This window comes from Aspergillus tubingensis, assembly GCF_013340325.1.
Source record: "Aspergillus tubingensis WU-2223L DNA, scaffold_7, whole genome shotgun sequence".
NCBI classification, from domain to species: domain Eukaryota; kingdom Fungi; phylum Ascomycota; class Eurotiomycetes; order Eurotiales; family Aspergillaceae; genus Aspergillus; species Aspergillus tubingensis.
Window position 1 is genome coordinate 3,432,138 of NW_023336281.1, and position 19,119 is coordinate 3,451,256.

General features: G+C 50.4%; 7 protein-coding genes and 3 non-coding genes across 10 annotated transcripts; 2 read left to right on the forward strand and 8 right to left on the reverse strand.

The window, feature by feature from the left end:
• Positions 1 to 68: 68 nt before the first annotated feature.
• Positions 69 to 1,904, reverse strand: AtWU_06090 (secretory pathway gdp dissociation inhibitor; the record flags this gene model as incomplete). Its single annotated transcript, XM_035501200.1, has 8 exons — positions 69 to 157; positions 210 to 467; positions 521 to 1,075; positions 1,127 to 1,472; positions 1,568 to 1,595; positions 1,658 to 1,717; positions 1,779 to 1,803; positions 1,859 to 1,904. 8 exons carry the CDS (start codon positions 1,902 to 1,904, stop codon positions 69 to 71), a joined length of 1,407 nt encoding a protein of 468 aa, XP_035357093.1.
• An 836-nt stretch (positions 1,905 to 2,740) lies between these two features.
• Positions 2,741 to 3,589, reverse strand: mrpl4 (mitochondrial 54S ribosomal protein uL29m; the record flags this gene model as incomplete). The annotated part of the gene is made up of 3 exons (XM_035501201.1): positions 2,741 to 2,857; positions 2,995 to 3,161; positions 3,223 to 3,589. 3 exons carry the CDS (start codon positions 3,587 to 3,589, stop codon positions 2,741 to 2,743), a joined length of 651 nt encoding a protein of 216 aa, XP_035357094.1.
• A 967-nt stretch (positions 3,590 to 4,556) lies between these two features.
• AtWU_06092 (NOT2 family protein) lies at positions 4,557 to 6,603 on the forward strand (the record flags this gene model as incomplete). The annotated part of the gene is made up of 8 exons (XM_035501202.1): positions 4,557 to 4,581; positions 4,654 to 4,761; positions 4,830 to 4,971; positions 5,071 to 5,597; positions 5,651 to 5,715; positions 5,768 to 6,030; positions 6,083 to 6,437; positions 6,514 to 6,603. 8 exons carry the CDS (start codon positions 4,557 to 4,559, stop codon positions 6,601 to 6,603), a joined length of 1,575 nt encoding a protein of 524 aa, XP_035357095.1.
• Positions 6,604 to 6,905: 302 nt separating this feature from the next.
• gtmA (gliotoxin thiomethyltransferase) lies at positions 6,906 to 8,046 on the reverse strand (the record flags this gene model as incomplete). The annotated part of the gene is made up of 4 exons (XM_035501203.1): positions 6,906 to 7,291; positions 7,357 to 7,413; positions 7,517 to 7,555; positions 7,656 to 8,046. 4 exons carry the CDS (start codon positions 8,044 to 8,046, stop codon positions 6,906 to 6,908), a joined length of 873 nt encoding a protein of 290 aa, XP_035357096.1.
• Positions 8,047 to 8,594: 548 nt separating this feature from the next.
• On the reverse strand, positions 8,595 to 8,727 carry AtWU_t156. Its single transcript has 2 exons — positions 8,693 to 8,727; positions 8,595 to 8,628 (listed from the first exon to the last, which is right to left on the reverse strand). It is a non-coding gene; the product is annotated as a tRNA-Sec (tRNA).
• Positions 8,728 to 9,642: 915 nt separating this feature from the next.
• On the reverse strand, positions 9,643 to 9,771 carry AtWU_t157. Its single transcript has 2 exons — positions 9,735 to 9,771; positions 9,643 to 9,678 (listed from the first exon to the last, which is right to left on the reverse strand). It is a non-coding gene; the product is annotated as a tRNA-Ser (tRNA).
• Positions 9,772 to 10,763: 992 nt separating this feature from the next.
• On the reverse strand, positions 10,764 to 10,894 carry AtWU_t158. Its single transcript has 2 exons — positions 10,860 to 10,894; positions 10,764 to 10,797 (listed from the first exon to the last, which is right to left on the reverse strand). It is a non-coding gene; the product is annotated as a tRNA-Sec (tRNA).
• A 748-nt stretch (positions 10,895 to 11,642) lies between these two features.
• Positions 11,643 to 12,860, reverse strand: AtWU_06094 (alpha/beta hydrolase; the record flags this gene model as incomplete). Its single annotated transcript, XM_035501204.1, has 1 exon — positions 11,643 to 12,860. The coding sequence occupies one exon, from the start codon at positions 12,858 to 12,860 to the stop codon at positions 11,643 to 11,645; it is 1,218 nt and encodes a 405-aa protein (XP_035357097.1).
• A 1,053-nt stretch (positions 12,861 to 13,913) lies between these two features.
• On the reverse strand, positions 13,914 to 14,258 carry AtWU_06095 (uncharacterized protein; the record flags this gene model as incomplete). Its single annotated transcript, XM_035501205.1, has 1 exon — positions 13,914 to 14,258. One exon carries the CDS (start codon positions 14,256 to 14,258, stop codon positions 13,914 to 13,916), a length of 345 nt encoding a protein of 114 aa, XP_035357098.1.
• Positions 14,259 to 15,258: 1,000 nt separating this feature from the next.
• AtWU_06096 (condensin subunit SMC2) lies at positions 15,259 to 19,077 on the forward strand (the record flags this gene model as incomplete). The annotated part of the gene is made up of 6 exons (XM_035501206.1): positions 15,259 to 15,285; positions 15,342 to 15,382; positions 15,455 to 17,612; positions 17,660 to 18,034; positions 18,083 to 18,756; positions 18,813 to 19,077. 6 exons carry the CDS (start codon positions 15,259 to 15,261, stop codon positions 19,075 to 19,077), a joined length of 3,540 nt encoding a protein of 1,179 aa, XP_035357099.1.
• Between the last annotated feature and the right edge of the window lie 42 nt (positions 19,078 to 19,119).

Sequence of the window (19,119 nt, forward strand, 5' to 3'; positions counted from 1 at the left end):
CTCGATTCAAAAGCGCCCGTAGCGTCAAGATATTACCTTACCCCAATATGCATTCCACGGAGATTTCCTTACTCCTCCGCAAGCTTCTGGCCCTCCCGGAGACCCTCAACAACCAACTCCTCGCCCGTCGCGCGACGGTAGATGTCCCGCACGTCGTCTATAGAACGTCAGTCATCATCCTGCAGCAAGTCTATGCGCTGGGGGCTTACCGGTTGTGGTCTCAAAGTGGGACGAAGGGTCGTAGCTCTTCGAGATAAAGATGTTGTCCTTCTCACCGCTCTCGATAGGCTCATACAGAGGAATAGGAGCACCCATGAACTTCTCCTCAATCTTACCCAGGCGCTCGAAGCCAGGCTCCAGCTCCAGGTGGTGGTTGGCATCCGTCTCGGCAATGGTGGAGACGATGGCAATGTAGTAGCCCTTGGGGCAGACGTTGTGAGCCGACGACACCATGGCGATGTAGATATCTGGCGAGAGTCAGCGCAAATTCAATTTCGAGGCACCTAATTAAAAAGCTTACCGTGCTTTCTGCCGACCTGCGACTGGGGGATGATCAGCTGCAGCGAGTCGCTGCTGTCGGTCTTGTCAATGGGGTGGTTCAGGATGCAAATGGCCTTCAGCAGGTAGCCGGTGACTCTGGCCTTTCCGGGGAAGTATGAGGGGTCTGCGAGAATCTTCTTGGTCTTGGTGGAGAAAGTCATGGACTCGGCCTCGTTGTCACGGTCCTTCATGGTGGCCTTGATGCCGGAAACCTTGCCGCTCTCGTCGTAGAGAACGTCGTCAACAGAGGTGTTGAGCATGTAGGTACCTCCGTAGATAGCGGACAGACGAGCAAAACCCTGGGGAAGCTCGCCCAGACCGTAAAGAGGGTAGATGTAGGGGGACTTTCCGTAGCGTGCCATCGAGTTCACGTACAAACGGATGCGGTTGATGGTCTCGACAGCCATACCCGGCTTGTGGATGTACTCATCGGATGAGTACAGGGCCATGGAGTGACCAACAAAGTCACAGGTGTTGGCCTCCAATCCGAACTTGTCGTACACTTCCTTCATTGTGCAGTTGTGGACGTTCAGACCTATGTTGCATTAGCGCCGGCGCTACAACGATCAAGCGTACTTGTACCTACCCTGGTGGGTGGAGGGGTCATCCTCCTTGAATTCACCAACCCATTCCAGGAACTTCTTAGCTCTCCGCTTCTCGAACATGCCCATGAGAGATGAGCGCAGAGCCTCACCAGCATCGGAGGGCACCTTGGCAACGGTGGCCTTGGGACCCTTGCCTTGCTGGACGTAGCTGCCAGCAATCTGCTTGAACTCGAGGTATCTCGTAACATCGGTGGAAACCAGAATGTTGGTCAACTCTCCGTTGGCCATGAGCAACTTGGGGACCAAGTCGATGTTCCAGTCGTTGACGCGACCATACTTCTTCCAGGGCTCGTCGCCGGGCTGGACGTTGCCGTACTTCTTGAACAGCTAAAGTATGGAAGATGTGTTAGCAAGCCAGAATTCGAGAGAAAAGGCTATTCTCAAGCTATATCCAGCCTGTGGGGGTATTTATAAGCACTTACAGTCTCAATGTTCACCGAGGCAGCCTCACTGGAGTCACGGTTAGTGGCGGGTGGGATGACGGATAGCTACCAAGAAGCTGCCCAACTCACCCTCCATAGTGATCATTGCGATCGATGTGAAGCACCTTGTTTCCCTTGACACTGAGAACACTGTAGAACAAACTGTCAGTAAACTGCCGCAGTGGAAATGCAAGCAGCAAGGAGTCCCTACCCCGAGAGGACACACTCGGTCAACCCTGTAGGAGGGGCGTCAGTACAGCTGTCGTCGAGCGGCGGCGGGGTAGCACATACCAGTGCCGAGCACCACAACATCATACTCGGGGGCAATCTCCTCCATGATGTGTAAAGTTTCAGGTGGGAGGCTATGAAGAAAGAATATACAGAAAAGAAATCTTAAAATGGGTCAAGAGGCACGCGGATGAGTAGTAGAGAAGATGTGCAGGAAAGAGGAAGAGAAGGGGAAGAGGGAAGATGCGGAGACGGCAGCGGTGAAGTTGAAGGGGAGGAGGGCGAAACTGAAAGGAGGTCGCCAGGGTAGATTTGGCACCCCCCGCGGATCATCGATCAAGAAATATTGATTCGTTATTTGTCTTAACGCCCGCCAGCCTGGCTCCACCAGTCCAAATAACGTTGTCATTTCAGGGTGATTTGCTCCTTACGACCATGCAATTAATTTGATGGAGCATTCCCATCTTCAGTTTCGCCTCCTGAGTGCTCCTCCTGCCCCTTTTTTCCCATCGGTCGTGCCGCAGTGGATCGATCATGTCTTCCGCTTTCGACGTAACGATTAGCTGGTCAGCTCCCTGACTATTGGACACACTATCTGCTCTCATCTCCCTTATGGCTCTATAATGCACTAGTTATGAGAATTGACAGTCTAGATCTGGCATCCCTTCCGCCACAACCAGGTACAGTAGGTAGGGTTCTCAACGGAACTACAGAACACCGGTTCTCGATAATCAGTTCGCCAAAATCAAAACTAGCTGGGATTTTGACATGGAGAAACAAAGAAAATAATTGGAAAAAGTAAACCAAAAAAAAAAACGTTGCCAATAATAAGAGAACATATACTACATACTACTACATACAAAAGTACAGACCAATAGTTTCTATCGGAGCTCCCAGATTCAAACCCCGGTTCCTTTTGTGATATCTCTCGTGGAGCTGATGCCCTTACTCCTGGCTATCCTCCTGGGGCCGGTAGCCCTTTCTGTAGAGACGCTGGGCCTCCTCCCAGGCGTACCATCTTTCCCGAAGAACGTGCTTGATGCCGTTTTGCGTGACGCGGATCTAGAACAGCCATTCGTTAGTACATTGAGCATCAAAGTGAGCAGCAGCCAATTGCATATCATCGACTATTTGCGATGGTGAAAGAATTATAGCTTTCGTAATTGTAAAACAGGGACCAGCAACAGAACTGGACTTACCACACGATCCCGCTCAGCGGATTCCCACTCTCCATAACCAGCCTTCAGTCTCTTCCTTTCCATATCGCTCGTAGCTATGCGATTGCGCTCCTTGACGCAGACCCACCACAGGGAATGGAGATCGTCCCATGACTTCTCACGGAGTTCCTGAATCGACCACGAGCGGCCTAAACGATCGATAGTAAGCATCACAACGTCACCACAGCCTTATAGGTTTCCAAAACTAACCGCATTCGATGTCGTATGTCGGCGTGCTCAAAGCGGTCCGGTCCGTGGGGAAGAAACCCCAGAGTCCATGGTCTGGTGTGGCATTGCGCTTCGGGAGAGCGTCTGGGGAAACTGGCTTGGGCAATGGGTATTTGGACACGCCCAATCGGTACTTGGGGCCAGTGCGGTGAATAGCGGACACGGCGCGGACTTTGTTAAGATCACCACGGCCAGCGGCGACAGCGGCGGTGGAAGAAAAGTTCGAGCACTGAACGGTCGAGCGGTTCATGGAGAAATGGAGAGACGGGGCGAGGTAGGGAGGGGGCAATTCGGCCAGCGGGAAAGCCCCGGACTGGCGAGCCAGTCGTAAAACAGACTGACGATGCATTGTGACCGTAAAGCAGCCCTGTGACGGCGAAGGGACTCAGTGGAGGATGTCCTTGCGGCCTCCGGATCAAAAGCGAACGGAACGGACTTTTGGGCGCCTAGATCACGTGTGCGGCTGCGGCTGGTCACACAGTGCGACCAGCTGGGGAACAACTTCCTACTTGCACATCGTGGGGAGAAAACTCAGTCCGGAGAATGAGTATGAATGAGGTATTTTACTACCAATAAGACCGGGTTCAATTACCTTGGTCGGATCGAATAAGATTAATGTATGTTGACAAAGTGGAAGAGGATGCCGATAGTGATGCCATTGATTACATAGATAGCTGGGAAGAAGGTGATGCACATGATCTGTCATCCCCACGTCTTGAGCGCTATATACTCCCTAATATGCATAGTAATATTGCCGTAAAGGAAAAGAAACCAGTGATACATGACCAAACTTCCCATCACCCTCCCAATCCAGTGCGTGGTCGTGTGCTCATGGTTACCAAGAAAGCGAGCATGACTGTGAATGGGCGGCTAATGGAGGTCCGTGCAGGAACCAGAAGCGCGCGTCTGCAGCCACTCCACCTCCCAGAGCCGGCGCAACACTGTGTGGGCAGAGATCCTGGCTGCACATTGGTTTCTTATCGCTCACATGCTGTACCACTGTTTTTCTCTAAATCACACGCCAGAGTCTTATTCTTTCATCTGTACTGCTCAAACGACTATCCTGCAATATGAATAGGCCAGGTTTGTGATTTTCACGTTCTTCCCTTTGTCCTCCCGATCGGGCTTGCTACGGCAACCCCAGCAGCCTCCGATCAATGCTTTCTCTCATGCCCATTCATTCTCTTTGAGCTTCATCGTGCCGTGTGGAGGGTGGCTGGTGCTTGGATCCGCGTCTCGCTATCCATCGGGCTTCAATTGCAAGCTCTCTACCAGATGGATCTTCCTTTGCGACCGCAATAGCCTTCCTCGTCACCATGCCAAGCCCCTCCCCCGGCTTTGGTGAAGCAGTCCACCCCCCGAATTTGGCACGTTCACCTGGGCTATGTCGCTGATCACTGTTATGGCTTCCAGGACCCGGCCCCCAGCCCTTGCGAGGCATGTCCGGCTTCCCCGCCCAACAACAAGCACAAGCTCGAAATGCGGCATTAGCATCGGCGCGCCTGCCAAACGGTAAACTTGGTGCGACTCATTGTCTGGTCTTGACGTGGTAGATCCGCCTTGAAAGCTAACGGTGTCGGACCCAACAGGTAGTGGAGCGAATTGGAACTTCAACCTACCCGTCAGCGGAACGCCGGGGATACAAGGCAATCAGCAGCGCAACATTGGGACGATGGGAACATTTGCACAGAGCTTGAGCGGTTCTCAACCTGCCACTCCTCTTGACTTATCGTGAGTGTGGCTTGCTCTCTCTTTTTGATTGGGTCTATGGATAGGCCTCCTGAAGGACACGTCGAACTTATTGCTGAGAAACCTGGCTGTTACTTCCAGAGACTTCCCTTCGTTATCTGGAGCGCCTCCGCAATCGCAAACCCAAAACCCGAGCCATCTAGTATGGGCAAACGCCAGCCAACGTGCGATGCAGCAGACCCCTGTGCAAAGGCCGCAGCATGCTACCTCCCAAGCACCCTCACGAGCTCCGCAGACACAGACCCACCACCCGCAACAGCAATCGCAACCCTCGCATGACGACGTATTTCCCTCGGGCGCTCAGTTCGCAAACCGTTTGGACGATTTCCGGAATGGTGGTCAGGGCATCAGTGGTCAGTTAGGTGCCGGGGGGCAACCTCAAACCGGCAACATTGAAGAATTTCCCCCACTCGGACGTAATATCACCACGGACCTCGGTCAAGATCGGAGAGGATCATTGATACAAAGTACAGGGCTTGGCAACTACAACGGTGGCCTTCCGTTTACGGGCGTGAGTCAGGCTCAGTCTGCCCAAGCTCGCAACATGGTCGCCGCGTCGGTAAACGGACAAGAGCGGATAATGTCGCCTGCCACTGCAGGATCAGGGGGTAGGTGTCAGTGACTTGGTCGACCCGATCTCAAACTAATAGGTTCTATTCAGGTATCGAAACGTCCCGATCGCCGGTGAATCAGGGGTCAAGCAGGGTCCCGGGGCAAGAAAAGGAGGTAAGGGTCGCGACCAGACACGCTTATCGCTTCGATACTGACATGGCTTTAGGAGTTGAACAACAGTGTAATATCGAACCAGAGTGCTTACACCGAGCAACACATTATGCGCCCGCCAGGGTTTCCCGCTACTGGCAAGGAAGCTTCAGGGACTGCGCAAAGTTCTGATCAATTACCACTGGCCGAAATGAGCGAGCTCGACAAGTTTGGGCTGGCAGGCCTGCTGCGCATGATTCACAGCGATAACGCTGATGTCTCAAGTCTCGCGGTAGGACAGGATCTCATGACATTGGGCCTGGACTTGAATCAACCAGAGTATGTTCTGGCCACTTCTTGAACTTCGAAGGCTTTTCTCACACCGTCCTAGACCCTTACATACGTCATTTGCCTCGCCGTTCGTTGCCTCCATGCCAGGAGTTCCTTTGGAGCAAGATTTCGCGCTCCCGGCGTGCTACAATGTCGCCAATGTCCAACCTCTCCAAACACGTATCCCGAGTTTCAGCGACGAGACCTTGTTCTACATATTCTACAGTCAGCCTAGAGATCTACTGCAGGAGGTCGTTGCGGAAGAGCTCATGGGTCGGAAGTGGAGGTACCACAAGATCGAACGGTGCTGGCTTACCCGCGACGAGACGTACCCCGGTCCTGTTGACGTTGATCGCGGCGTGAGTGAAAGGGGAGTCTACCTATTGTGGGATCCCGCCAGTTGGAAGAAGGTTCGGGTATGTCTACCGTCGTCTCTGCTTGATGTCGTCTCTCAATGACTCGCGTCACGCGCATACTGACCAAATGCTACAGCGCGAGTTTATTCTTCGCTACGAGGATTTGGATAACCGGATGGATCCGAACCGGAGTCTTGCACGGGTCGGATTTCCGCATAGTTCATGAATGTCTGAGAGGAGCACAGGGGGGACGGGATAGGATCAAATGGCGTTAGGTTCACTCCAGTTTTCAGGTGACTGTTTCAGGTGTTGCAGTTTTGCCGAGCAACAGGTGTTTCTCTAAGCTTTAGTGGTCTATCCGGGACAAGGACATTCATGCGAATTCAATGACTTCTATGACCTCACTTTTTGGTGCCTCGAACTAGCTGATAAAGACGTAAAAGAGCTTTTCCATAAGCACTAACACTACAGATAAATCAATAACATTGTCGCATATACTCTCAACACCCCAATCCACCCCATTATCAACTATGGCTTCCTCCCCACCGCAAGAACAGCCACCGGATCCATCCTAACCACGCCCTCAGCTCCAAACTTCTCCTCCAAATACTCCCTAATCACCACCGGCGCCTTCGCCTCATACATCTCCCGCTGCTCGGGTGTCCAAAAGGCCCCAGTCACAATAGGAATCATCCCCTCACCGACCTCCATGAACTCGGATACAGTCAATGAGGTCTCCCTCTGCACAGCAATAACTTCCACATCTTCGAACCCTTCCTCCTCAAACCGGGCCTTCACGAATGCCTCGTCGTCCCAGCCTTCGTTATGCAAGGCCAGGAACTCTTTCATGGTGGGGAACTTGACGTTCCAGGACGTGGCTTCGATGGCTTCTTTCATGATGACGAGCCAGGATGCTGATATACTTTTGGTTAGACCTGCTAATTGAAGTGGCGGATTGAAAGGGAGGAGCATGACATACAGGTCCTCCACGTCGAAGTCGCAAGCACGCCCCCGGACTGGAGGATACGGAAGGATTCTACCATTAACAAAAACAAACACACTGTCAGCTTCTTCACTTCCAATCAATCATCAATCCAAACAACATCAGCGAAACACCAGCATGAATAGTAGTTACTCACCTCTCATCGCAGCCCTCGCATCAGGTATCATCATGAACGCTACCACCACACATCACCAATCAGCCGATCATCCTTTGAACTATAAACATCCCACCCACAACCTCCATAACTAATCAAATAGAATAGATATACCACTCACCAAAAGCCGACAACACATGCGTATACCTATCCCCATCCAACCCCGTACACTGAGCATCCACGACCTTCGCCTCAGCATTCACCCACCCTTCCCTCTCGCTCCGCAGCTTGGTGTACTCCACCATCAGCTCCGTCACATCTCCGCAGGTCAGCGTCCAGTTTCTCTTGACATCTTCAGGCAGCGTGCTGTTGAGATAGCTGGATACGACTCCCAATCCGCAGGCGTTGTCGAAGACGACCAGAGGCTGCTTGTTATTATCACGGGGTATAGATAGGATGCCGGAGTGCTGGACGAGAGGCGCCACGAATACGCCGGTGAGTTTCTCGGCGAGGTGGTAGCGGGATACGAAGGCTGGGGTGAGGTATGAGGAGGGGGAGATTTTGGGGGGCATTTTGATAGACGGGTGTTGGGTGTTGGGTTTTTTGGGTTGATGGTATTAAGAGAGATGAGTGTTGAATTGAGTGATGATGGGGATGAGGAATGGCTTGAGATAGGGCGCCTTTATATATCTTCTTTGGCTGCTTCGTGTTGCTCGTTCTACTGCTTAGCTGTGTGCTGAGGCGCGAAGGATGGGAGTATGTCTCCGATATGTCTCCGCGGGCACCTTGGTGACTGATTTTTGGGGACTTGGATTGGATGGATGTATTATCAGCTGATATTTTACGTTCTAGACCAGAAGTAGGTATCATTGGTAAAGCCGAAAGGGTCCGATTGTATGGTTCACTTGGTTAGTTGGTGAAGATGTCTCCGAGGCCTGTTCGTATACTTCCTTGCCTCCCGGCCCTTCCAAGCTGGCACACCACAAATCCCAAAGACACAAGATTGGAATTACTTCCATAACGCACCAGAAGAATATCAAAAATATAAATTAGACAAATGGATCAAAAGAGAATGCCTTATCATTTTGTTTGATGATAAAGAAGAAAAAGAAAAAAGAAACGTCCCGGGAGAGGATCGAACTCTCAACCTCACGATTAACAGTCGTACGCGCTAACCTTTATATTGAATTAGTAACTGATATGATTGGATTGAATTTGTTGAAGGGTAAGCTTACCAATTGCGCCACCGAGACGACTCGTTGAAGAATTGCTTTGATGTTGGCTATATTAGGGGTGCGTTTCGACAACAAGGAGGAGGTATCTACCACTACCCCCATACAAGAGCTGTTTGTTGTCTTCACCTGTTCTTGAGGGTGGTGATACATTTTTAATGAGCTGCTCAAACAGTTCGGAAATATATTCCAGGTGTTTAATATGTTTTCGTAATGTTGTGTGGGATATAAGAATGACTGCATAGTAGTAGTAGTATGTAGTGGTGGCTTAAAGTCCGCACCGGGTCTGGCATCCGCTGTAGATGTACAACAAGTTCCTCCCTGGCTTGTATTGTATTGGTAAAATGGATATGTAAGAGGCACCCTGGGTATATTCTCTTCCTCTCATTATGCCATCAAACCAGAACTCGGAATTGGCGTCCCGGATCGTGCAGAATGACGTTCATATTACCATGTACTGAGGAGGGTGTCCCTCTTAATTCGAATCTGATGGAGAGCCTAGATTGCTGTTATTAGACGGTGTACTGCCAAGGTACTGCAGATGTGATGATATCTGGCATTTGCATCTGGTCGACAACATCTCTGTCATGGGCATCAAATAGTACATTCGAAACTGTTATCGTTACCCTGACGTGGCACATGAATAGTTGCAGGATATAACTTATAACCACATGAACTATGTAAAAAATTGGACTAGCAAGGGAGAAGAGAAACTCCCATATCCCTCTATTGAATACGACTCGAACTTGCGATTCGTCCGATATGTTAGTAGTATAACACGAGAGTAGCGTTCTGTTGAATGGAGGTTGCCAGCACACAATCATGTAAGGCTACCAAATCAATAGTTTATTGTTCCTTCGCCCATGAGTCGACTACTCGGCTCAGCAAGGAAAAACAAAAGGTAGGGAAGGTGGTCAAAAATATGCAAAAAAGAAGCGTCCCGGGAGAGGATCGAACTCTCAACCTCACGATTAACAGTCGTACGCGCTAACCTATATTCGGATTAGTAACTGAGAGATATGATTAAGTTCGGATGTGAAAGCTTACCAATTGCGCCACCGAGACTACTCAGTTGTTGCAGGGGTCCACTTATGGTACTATCAATGGGTACAGCCCAATGAGTATGATCCAGCTAATGACGCCACCAGCTGATACACCTCTAGAAGAGGGTGATTATTGTCCTATCGAAACATGTAACGTGTCTGATCATGTCGTAGTGGCTCATAATCGATATCTTGTTTTCTCAAGCGTATGCTAGAGTATCCCAGCTCTGGACTGAAACGAACAGTAGAGAAGATTGTTCTCGGATGCTATCCTGGCCCTGGCCGGATGCTGCAGCATGATCAATGGAATGGGATCCCATGTTATGGCCCACAGCCTGATTTTCTTGATGCTTCTGGAATCATATGGTATCGAACTGACTGTAATGCTTTTGCCACACTGACAAGTAGTCAACTCACAGTACTCCGTGGGACCTGTTGTAATCTCAGGTAGCTGGGTATGTTGCTCACTATGTATTATACTCCCAGAAACTGTGGCAATGCCATCGGCAGGGGGGTGGGTCGTGTAAGAATCATGGGGCGTTATTGCCATTGTGACTGTCTAAGCTCGCCTCACAGTTCTGTGGTCTAGGCCGGCGGCATGGCTGTTCTGGTGGATCTTTCCTCGTGCGGTATAGCCATGTTCATCACTTCTCATGTATAAAGTCTCCCATGCTTGTCGCTTTCGTGCGCTCCGTTGGCCGCCGTTTGGTCATTTTATGGCTCCAGCGACTGTGTATGCATATGAATGGGAGTGGCTTTCTATCGGCCAGGCTCCCATAACCTGCAGCTGATTGTTGACGCAATAGGGGTAATTGTTGGTGGCAAAGGTATGAAATGTTGCCAGGCCAGCGTTCGCTTTTCTTGCATTCAAGGTCTCTCTGTCAACCAAAAGAAAAAACAATTCTGGTCGCCACTGAGCCGACCACAAAGGTCTGCTAGACGTGACTGCTCCACATCCTTTATAGTCGCGGGCTGTATGGTGAGTTGGAAAAACAAAGTACAAAAAAGAATGGACGTCCCGGGAGAGGATCGAACTCTCAACCTCACGATTAACAGTCGTACGCGCTAACCTTTATATTGAATTAGTAACTGATTGATTGGATGAATTTGTTGAAGGGTAAGCTTACCAATTGCGCCACCGAGACGACTCGTTGGTGCCGGCGACGAGATCAGGCATCGTCAATGCTCGATTCCAGAGGGCGATGGAAATTGGATGACGCCCACCAGTTCATCCCCTACAGTTTGATCCATGGCCTGAATACGATGCAAACTGCGTATTAATGTGATATATATATGCTCAATCTTATACACAATAATTGATATGACACTGTATTATATCTGTAGCTATATGCTGTGACCGACATTTCTTAGGACTCAGAACTCATACATTGGGTTGATTCTATATATCCGTCGCTGCGATGTGACAATATCATACTACTACCCGCAAATGCAAATGCTACAGAAACCAATGCACAGGCATGTAATCGGGCCAAGAAATGCAGACAACTGCAAATTGATACACACCCCGGTACTCAAGGGACCGAGAATATGTGATGATGTTCCAGATGATCACAAAGGTGGAGTTAGCTATCCACGTACGTAGTCAAGCCCATCAATCAAGTCATTGGTTCGAACATAATTTCTGCCAAACCTATAAAATCCATCGTGGTCTACTGAACGATCCTTTTCTAGGACACAGAGTATGAAGTAAGTTTAGTGATAAAGATATTGAATGGCATTGTCTGGTACATGTATGTGAATTAATATACAATGCACGCGTAATGTCAGTGGCACCGAGATAATGTACATCAAGTTTGACAAGCAGGTGAACGAGTAAATATAGTCAGTCTGAAAAAGATCTATATAGTTGTATGAAACCTCGATTTTCGACACTCACACATTGTGCTTCTTGAGAAAATCCTGAATGAAGTCAAAAGCACCTGGTGCCGCATAATGCAAGTTCAAGGCGTGACCTGCAACAGGAGCCACATAGGTAGCAGTATTTGCCTCCGACAATCCCGGATACAGCGCAGGCACAAGACCAGCCAAAATATTGGTCGGAGAACTGCAGTTTCCGTTACAGAAAGGCAAATCTTCATTTCCAGCAACGACCGCAACAGGACCATGGAATTCGCTTGTTGCATTGACAACGTGGGTCAATGTGAAAAGTTCACCCAGCGTGAAGCTTCCCTTGGTGGCATCTGCCAGCGATAGAATTTCGGGGTCAAAACCCGGGTCGTAGAAAAACGCAATCTGATTCGACACGGATGTCCCAGCGACAAGGTATCCAGCAGAGAGTCCACTGAAGCGGTACGGCTGGGTTTCTGAGGCAATTGCTGCATTAAGACCGAGGCCAAAACCAGGCAGACCGTTCGAATCGAGTGCAAATCCCGTCAGCACTGCGGCGTCGAGGGTCTTGGGGTAAGCCGCGGTGACACCCTGGGTCAGGATGCTCCCAAACGAGTGGCCTACACCCACGACAGTCGAAAAGGCGCGGTCACCAAGGGTACCTTGGCGAAGTTTGCTTGCCAGCGTCTTGAGGATCTCCAGCTCGAGTGGCGATTGCACGACATTCAATGGGTCTTCCTTTGACGATGCGCCAACGCCGAGACGGTTGTACAGGAATGTGGCATACCCTGCGGCCGCGGCGGTGTCGACGTAGCTGTATCCCGAGGCAAAGTCCCAGTAGTGGCGGTCCACGCCAATACCGTGCGTGAGGATTTGAACCTTGGTTGTCTTTGAGGTTTCGCCTGCAGGCAGACAATATGTCGCCTCGATATCGTAGCTGCCGCTGACCCGTTGGGTGCCGCTCGTGAGGGATTTCAGGTAGCCATCCCCGCCTGACGACCACAGGCTGACGAGTGTCTGGGTTACTTGCGACTGGTTAGAGGGCAAGTTGTACGCGAACTTGAGGTTTTTGTCGGTAGTCGCGTTGACTTTAACGGTGCCGGAGACGCAATGGGCTGATCCGCCGTTGGAAACGTGAACAGTAGGATTCGCCAACCCGGTCACATTGGGGAATTCAAGTCCAGCAGCACCCGAAAGAGGAGAGGAATTGACGTTCTGTGCCAATGCAGCAGCACCGAGCAAGGCAGAAGTAAGGGTCTTCATGGTTGTTGTTGGGCTAATCGATAAAGGCGAGGGGCGAGGAGCGAGGATACGAGCTGATTTGGATTCCTTCAGAATTGTCTTTCAAAGAATATGTTCTCAATCTCCTTATATACTACCCAATCCACATAATTGTGAGCACATAATTATGGCATCGAACCTCGCAAGAAAGCCCCATTCGGGACAATTCCAAATATCAAAAACATGGGCAGCCGAGGGCCGCATGTCCGGGTATTTGCCGGCCTGACAGGAGCTGCATGCTGATATTGATCTAACAGGCCACTGGAATGAGTGTAATGATGCTTTGTCATTAGAAGGTTTCGGCAGCCTTCAACTCCCAACTGTTTCAAAGCATGTTCCCCACATATTCAGCCCCAAATTAGAAAAGATAGCGAGGCGGTAGAACATCGATCGTATATTTGTCATGAGCCTAGAACACCTGAACGAATTGACTATCAAAACCGATTAATCTCTATAGCGATCTGATTAGCGGATCCTCAGATAAATCATGAAAAATGGCACTATAGGAATCAGCAATTCGCAACGCTCTGAACACTCCACGATTGAATGAGTCCATCACAGATTTGGCAGGGTTATTGCACGAAAAAACCAACAAGATTTCACGCTCATGAAAGGGCAAAATCGACAAAGGTTTGGAAGCACGTCATTAGGAATAGCGAGAGACTGAGACTGTTCTATGCGCTGTTCCTGTATAGGGCTAATCTAACCCAATTAGGTATGTGGTTTGACTGTAGGTTGCAAGTTGAAACCGTTCCAGAAGCTCCATATTACCAATTGCCCGCGTTTCCGCATTATCAGCGCTGGGGTATGCGCGAAATGACAAATCTTGGTTACCAGGAAGGAAAAGTGTGCTTTGTTGGCGGGGTCCCGGAGGGACCCGGAGTATACGGAGAAGCGGAACTATGTGCAGTATGCGATTGCGACTTCATCTGGCTGCTTGATGTCCATAATGTTGGCAGTTGTGGCGGCGGACTGGTCAGAGCTGGTCTTGAAAGACTTCGCCACTGACATAGACCAGTCTGCGTCTTAGGAGTGCTATGGCCTCCCTTCGCCAGATAGACCGCCATTGACGCGAGATTTTCCTAAATGTCGCTCTTCTTCTCCCAGATCATCAAACATGCCGGTTTTCCGGACTGCATCCATTCTGATAGGAAACAATTTTTCTCGCTGAAGCTTCACTCTCGGGAGAGCCTGCAGCGATCCTGATCGTTCCCGGAGTAGCTTCACATTTTGGTCTCGCTCCACGATAACTTTGACGGTGTTGCGCGGTGCTGTCCTATCTCCTTCAATTCGGATGTTCTCCATCTCGCCCTGGAGTCCCAAGGCAGTTGTCGACGATTTGCTGGAGCTGGATTGGATGTTGCAGAAGTTTGATAGCATTTGGGGCGCTATATTGGTGTCTAGTCTTATCCCTGATAGACCCGGCTCCGCCCAGATTGCCATCGTTGAAGAAGATACCATCGATGATGATGTTGCAAGTGATGCCCAACTTCTTCCCGCGCAGGCGTTAACCTGTGACGTCTGGCTTGTAGACATGCCGTTGCGAAGATCGCATCCTATCGCGGTGAGTCCTGATATTTCCTTTCGTAGTTCCTGGATTCCCGAGGATTGAGGGATCCTGTCGGTTGTGTTGCTGAACTTCTAGTGCAAGTATAGTTACCCAGTAAGGGTACACCTATCTAATACAAATACGCACTTTCAGAGTAAACACTGTATACAATTTGTCCGTCGCATTTGCGGATAGCGAACTACATTACAATCACGACGTATACCATACAATGAGCCCATGCACGGAAAGCAGACGCCCAATGATACTGAGGAGTTCCATGTCCAAGTTTGATATAAAGTTGGTAACGACTCTTTGTCCATACATGTAGAACAAAAAGAAAGAGCAGGATGAGCCATGGTTCCACTGGACTTTGCGCCGGCTATGCTGTCCAAGCAAAAAGAGAAAAAGAAAAAAGATGCGTCCCGGGAGAGGATCGAACTCTCAACCTCACGATTAACAGTCGTACGCGCTAACCTTTAATGCTGAATTAGTGACTGATTGGGTCTGATGTAGTGATGAAGGGTAAGCTTACCAATTGCGCCACCGAGACCGGTTGTTGAAAGAAAGCCACTCTTAGAGCTACATAAACTAAAGTGACCTTCTAACTGACAACCTTACCTATTATCACGTGTAACCCCTCCATGATTACATTATCACGATAGCGCGCACCAACCCCGAAAGAGCAAACCGTAAACAGCGCTGGGCCCCGACGGCAAAACACCGCCCGCAAAATCGCTCCCCAGACGTCAATCAATCCCGCAACTGTTCTCTCGGTCCCCCCTCCCATGCACCTGATCGTCTAGTTCATGGGGCTGGATCAGAGTCGCAACAATGAGGATCACGGAGATTATTATTGACGTAAGTTCATGTTCTCCGCTGCCCGGAGAATGTGCGATCGCTGACTGTCAACACAGGGCTTCAAATCGTACGCCGTGCGTACGGTGATCTCGGGATGGTATGCGCGGATTGAGACGCCTTCTACTGTGCAATTTGCTTGATGATGACAGACCTAACATCTCTTACATAGGGACGAATCCTTCAACTCCATCACCGGTCTCAACGGTAGTGGTAAATCGAACATTCTCGATGCCATCTGTTTCGTCCTCGGTATCACGAACATGTCCACTGTTCGCGCGCAGAACTTGCAGGATCTCATCTACAAACGTGGTCAAGCCGGTGTGACCAAGGCCAGTGTGACGATTGTCTTCGATAACCGCGACACCGCGAAATCTCCGATCGGATTCGAGGAATATGCGACCATCTCGGTGACTCGGCAGATTGTTCTTGGAGGCACGAGCAAGTACCTCATCAACGGACACCGTGCGCAGCAGCAGACTGTGCAAAACCTCTTCCAGAGTGTGCAGCTGAATATCAACAATCCCAATTTCTTGATTATGCAAGGTCGCATTACGAAAGTCCTGAATATGAAACCCGTTGAAATTCTGTCCATGATCGAGGAAGCGGCCGGTACACGGATGTTTGAGGATAGGAGGGAAAAGGCTGTGAAGACAATGGGCAAGAAAGAGCTCAAGTTGCGCGAAATTGAAGAGCTTCTTAAGGAAGAAATCGAGCCCAAGCTTGAGAAGCTGCGATCCGAAAAGCGCGCTTTCCTCGACTTCCAACAGACCCAGAATGACTTGGAGCGCTTAACTCGCTTGGTGGTTGCCCACGACTACCTCAGGGGCAACGAGAGGTTACGGGTTTCCGGAGAAGAATGCGAGCAAAAGAGGAACAAGGTACAGGCGCTGGAAGACAATGCGGCCAAGCTGAAGAGCGAAATTGCTCACCTCGAGGAGGATATGAAGCGGGTCAGAGCAGCCCGCGATAAGGAACTGCGGAAGGGTGGTAAATTTCAGGCTCTGGAGGATGAGGTCAAGTCCCACTCGCATGAACTTGTTCGTTTGACCACCGTTTTCGATCTCAAGAATGCCAGCATTGCTGAAGAGAAAGAAAAGAGGAAGGAAGTCCAGAGAACCGTGACGGACCTGGAGAAGGTCCTCAAGGAGAAGCAGAAGGTCTACGATAAGCTTCAGGCCCAGTATGATGCCGCTAAAGCAGAGCTTGACGCCCAGACAGCTGAAGTGGAGCAGAAGGAAGAATTGCTCCAGACCCTGCAGACTGGTGTCGCTTCCAAGGAAGGCCAGGAAAGTGGTTACCAGGGCCAGCTCCAGGACGCTCGTAACCGTGCCAACACGGCCGCCACTGAACAAGAGCAGGCCAAGCTCAAGATCGCGAACTTGGAGAAGAGGATCAAGGAAGAGGAGCCGCGCGCGAAGAAGGCCAAGGAACAGAACTCCGGTCTCCTGAAAGAATTGGAGGGACTGAAGTCGCAAGCCAAGAAGCTTGATTCAGAACTTTCTAGGCTAGGATTTGAGCCGGGTCGCGAGGAGGAGCTATACCAGCAGCAGACCGAACTTCAAAAAGAGATCCGTGAGCTGCGTCAGAGAGCAGACGGCCTCCAGAGGAAGGTTGCAAATGTCGATTTCAACTACAGTGACCCCCATCCTCACTTCGATCGTTCTAAAGTCAAAGGTCTGGTTGCGCAGCTCTTTAGTCTTGACAAGGAGAAGCTCCAAGCCGCTACAGCATTGGAGATCTGCGCGGGTGGCCGTCTGTACAACGTTGTTGTCGACACCGCTGAAACCGGTACCCAGCTGCTTCAGAAGGGAAGACTGAAGAAGCGTGTGACCATCATCCCCCTCAACAAGATATCCTCATTTGTTGCCTCGGCAGAGAAGATTGGAGCAGCACAGAGGATTGCTCCTGGCAAGGTTGATCTTGCCTTGTCGCTCATCGGCTATGACGAGGAAGTTACTTCGGCAATGAACTACGTCTTCGGTAACACCCTGATTTGCAATGATGCCGACACAGCCAAGCGGGTCACGTTTGACCCTTCCGTTCGGATAAAGAGTGTAACGCTCGAGGGTGATGTCTACGACCCATCCGGTACTCTGTCCGGAGGTAGTGCCCCTAACACGAGCGGTGTGCTTGTCACCCTGCAGAAGTTCAATGAGATTACTCGGGAGATCCGGAGCAAGGAGCGACAGCTGGCTACTGTGGAGGAAACAATGAGGAAGGAGAAGAAGAAGCTGGATGCTGCTCGTACAATCAAGCAAGAGCTGGACCTTAAGACCCACGAGATCAAGCTCACGGAGGAGCAGATCAGCAGCAACTCGTCTTCCTCGGTAAGTCCCACTTCCATGTTTCCTAGACGTATAACTGACGGAAACAGATCATTCACGCCGTAGAAGAGATGAAAGCGAACATCGAGCAGCTGAAGAAGGACATCTCTGATGCGAAGACTCGCCAGAGCGAAGCATCCAAGGATATCAAGCGCATCGAGAAGGATATGAGTGAGTTCAACGACAACAAGGACAGCAAACTTGCGGAACTGCAGTCTTCCCTGGACTCCCTGAAGAAGAGTCTGGCCAAGAACTCCAACTCGGTCAAGACCCTGCAGAAAGAGCTTCAGAACTCCCGGTTAGAGCTGGAGCAAGTTGGCGGTGATCTGTCGGCGGCCGAGGAACAAAACGCCGAGGCCGAAAACACCCTCAAGGCTCAGATGGAAGAAATCCAGTCGCTGAAGAGAGAACAGGCTCGGATCAAGGTAGGAATCTCCAGTCACGGCTTAATACCATCTGCTAATGATCTATAGGACGCCCATGATATTGCCCAGGCTCACCTGGAGGATGAAAGGGCCAAGCTGACCGGTTTTGATGATGAGTTGCGTGAACTCGAGCGGACGAAGCAGTCGAAGAACTCTCAACTTACGGAAGAGGGCTTGGAAGTCCAGAAGCTGGGACACCAGCTGGAGAAACTGCAGAAGGAGCAACAAGCTGCGGCGCAGACGGTGGCTCATATGGAGGAGGAGCATGAATGGATCGCTGATGAGAAGGATAACTTCGGACGGTCCAACACGGCATATGATTTCAAGAACCAGAATATCGCCGAGTGCAAGTCGACGCTGCGCAACCTGACGGAGCGATTCCAGGGCATGAAGAAGAAGATCAACCCCAAGGTGATGAACATGATCGACAGTGTCGAGAAGAAGGAGGCTGCCCTGAAGAACATGATGAAGACCGTCATTCGTGACAAGAGCAAGATCGAGGAGACCATCATCAACTTGAACGAGTACAAGAAGGAGGCCCTCCACAAAACATGGACTAAGGTCACAGCCGACTTTGGACAGATCTTCAACGACCTGCTACCCGGCAGTTTTGCCAAGCTGGAACCCCCTGAGGGTAAGGATATCACTGAAGGTCTGGAAGTCAAGGTGTCTCTGGGCAAGGTCTGGAAGCAGAGTTTAACCGAGCTGAGTGGTGGACAACGGTACGTGAAATTCCGATGGGTTACTCTTTCCTGGCTACGAGCTAACATTTGTCTAGGTCTCTCATTGCGCTTTCGCTAATTATGGCGCTACTACAATTCAAGCCGGCGCCAATGTACATTCTGGACGAGGTTGATGCCGCTTTGGATCTGTCGCATACCCAGAACATTGGTCGGTTGATCAAGACGCGATTCAAGGGATCGCAGTTCATCGTTGTGTCGCTGAAGGACGGCATGTTCCAGAATGCCAACCGGATCTTCCGCACAAGGTTCAGCGAGGGAACCAGTGTGGTCCAGGCCTTGACTCCTGCCGACATGAAGTAGACCTCAAGCTGGGATTGTTATTCTTCATTTGTCGATATTGCG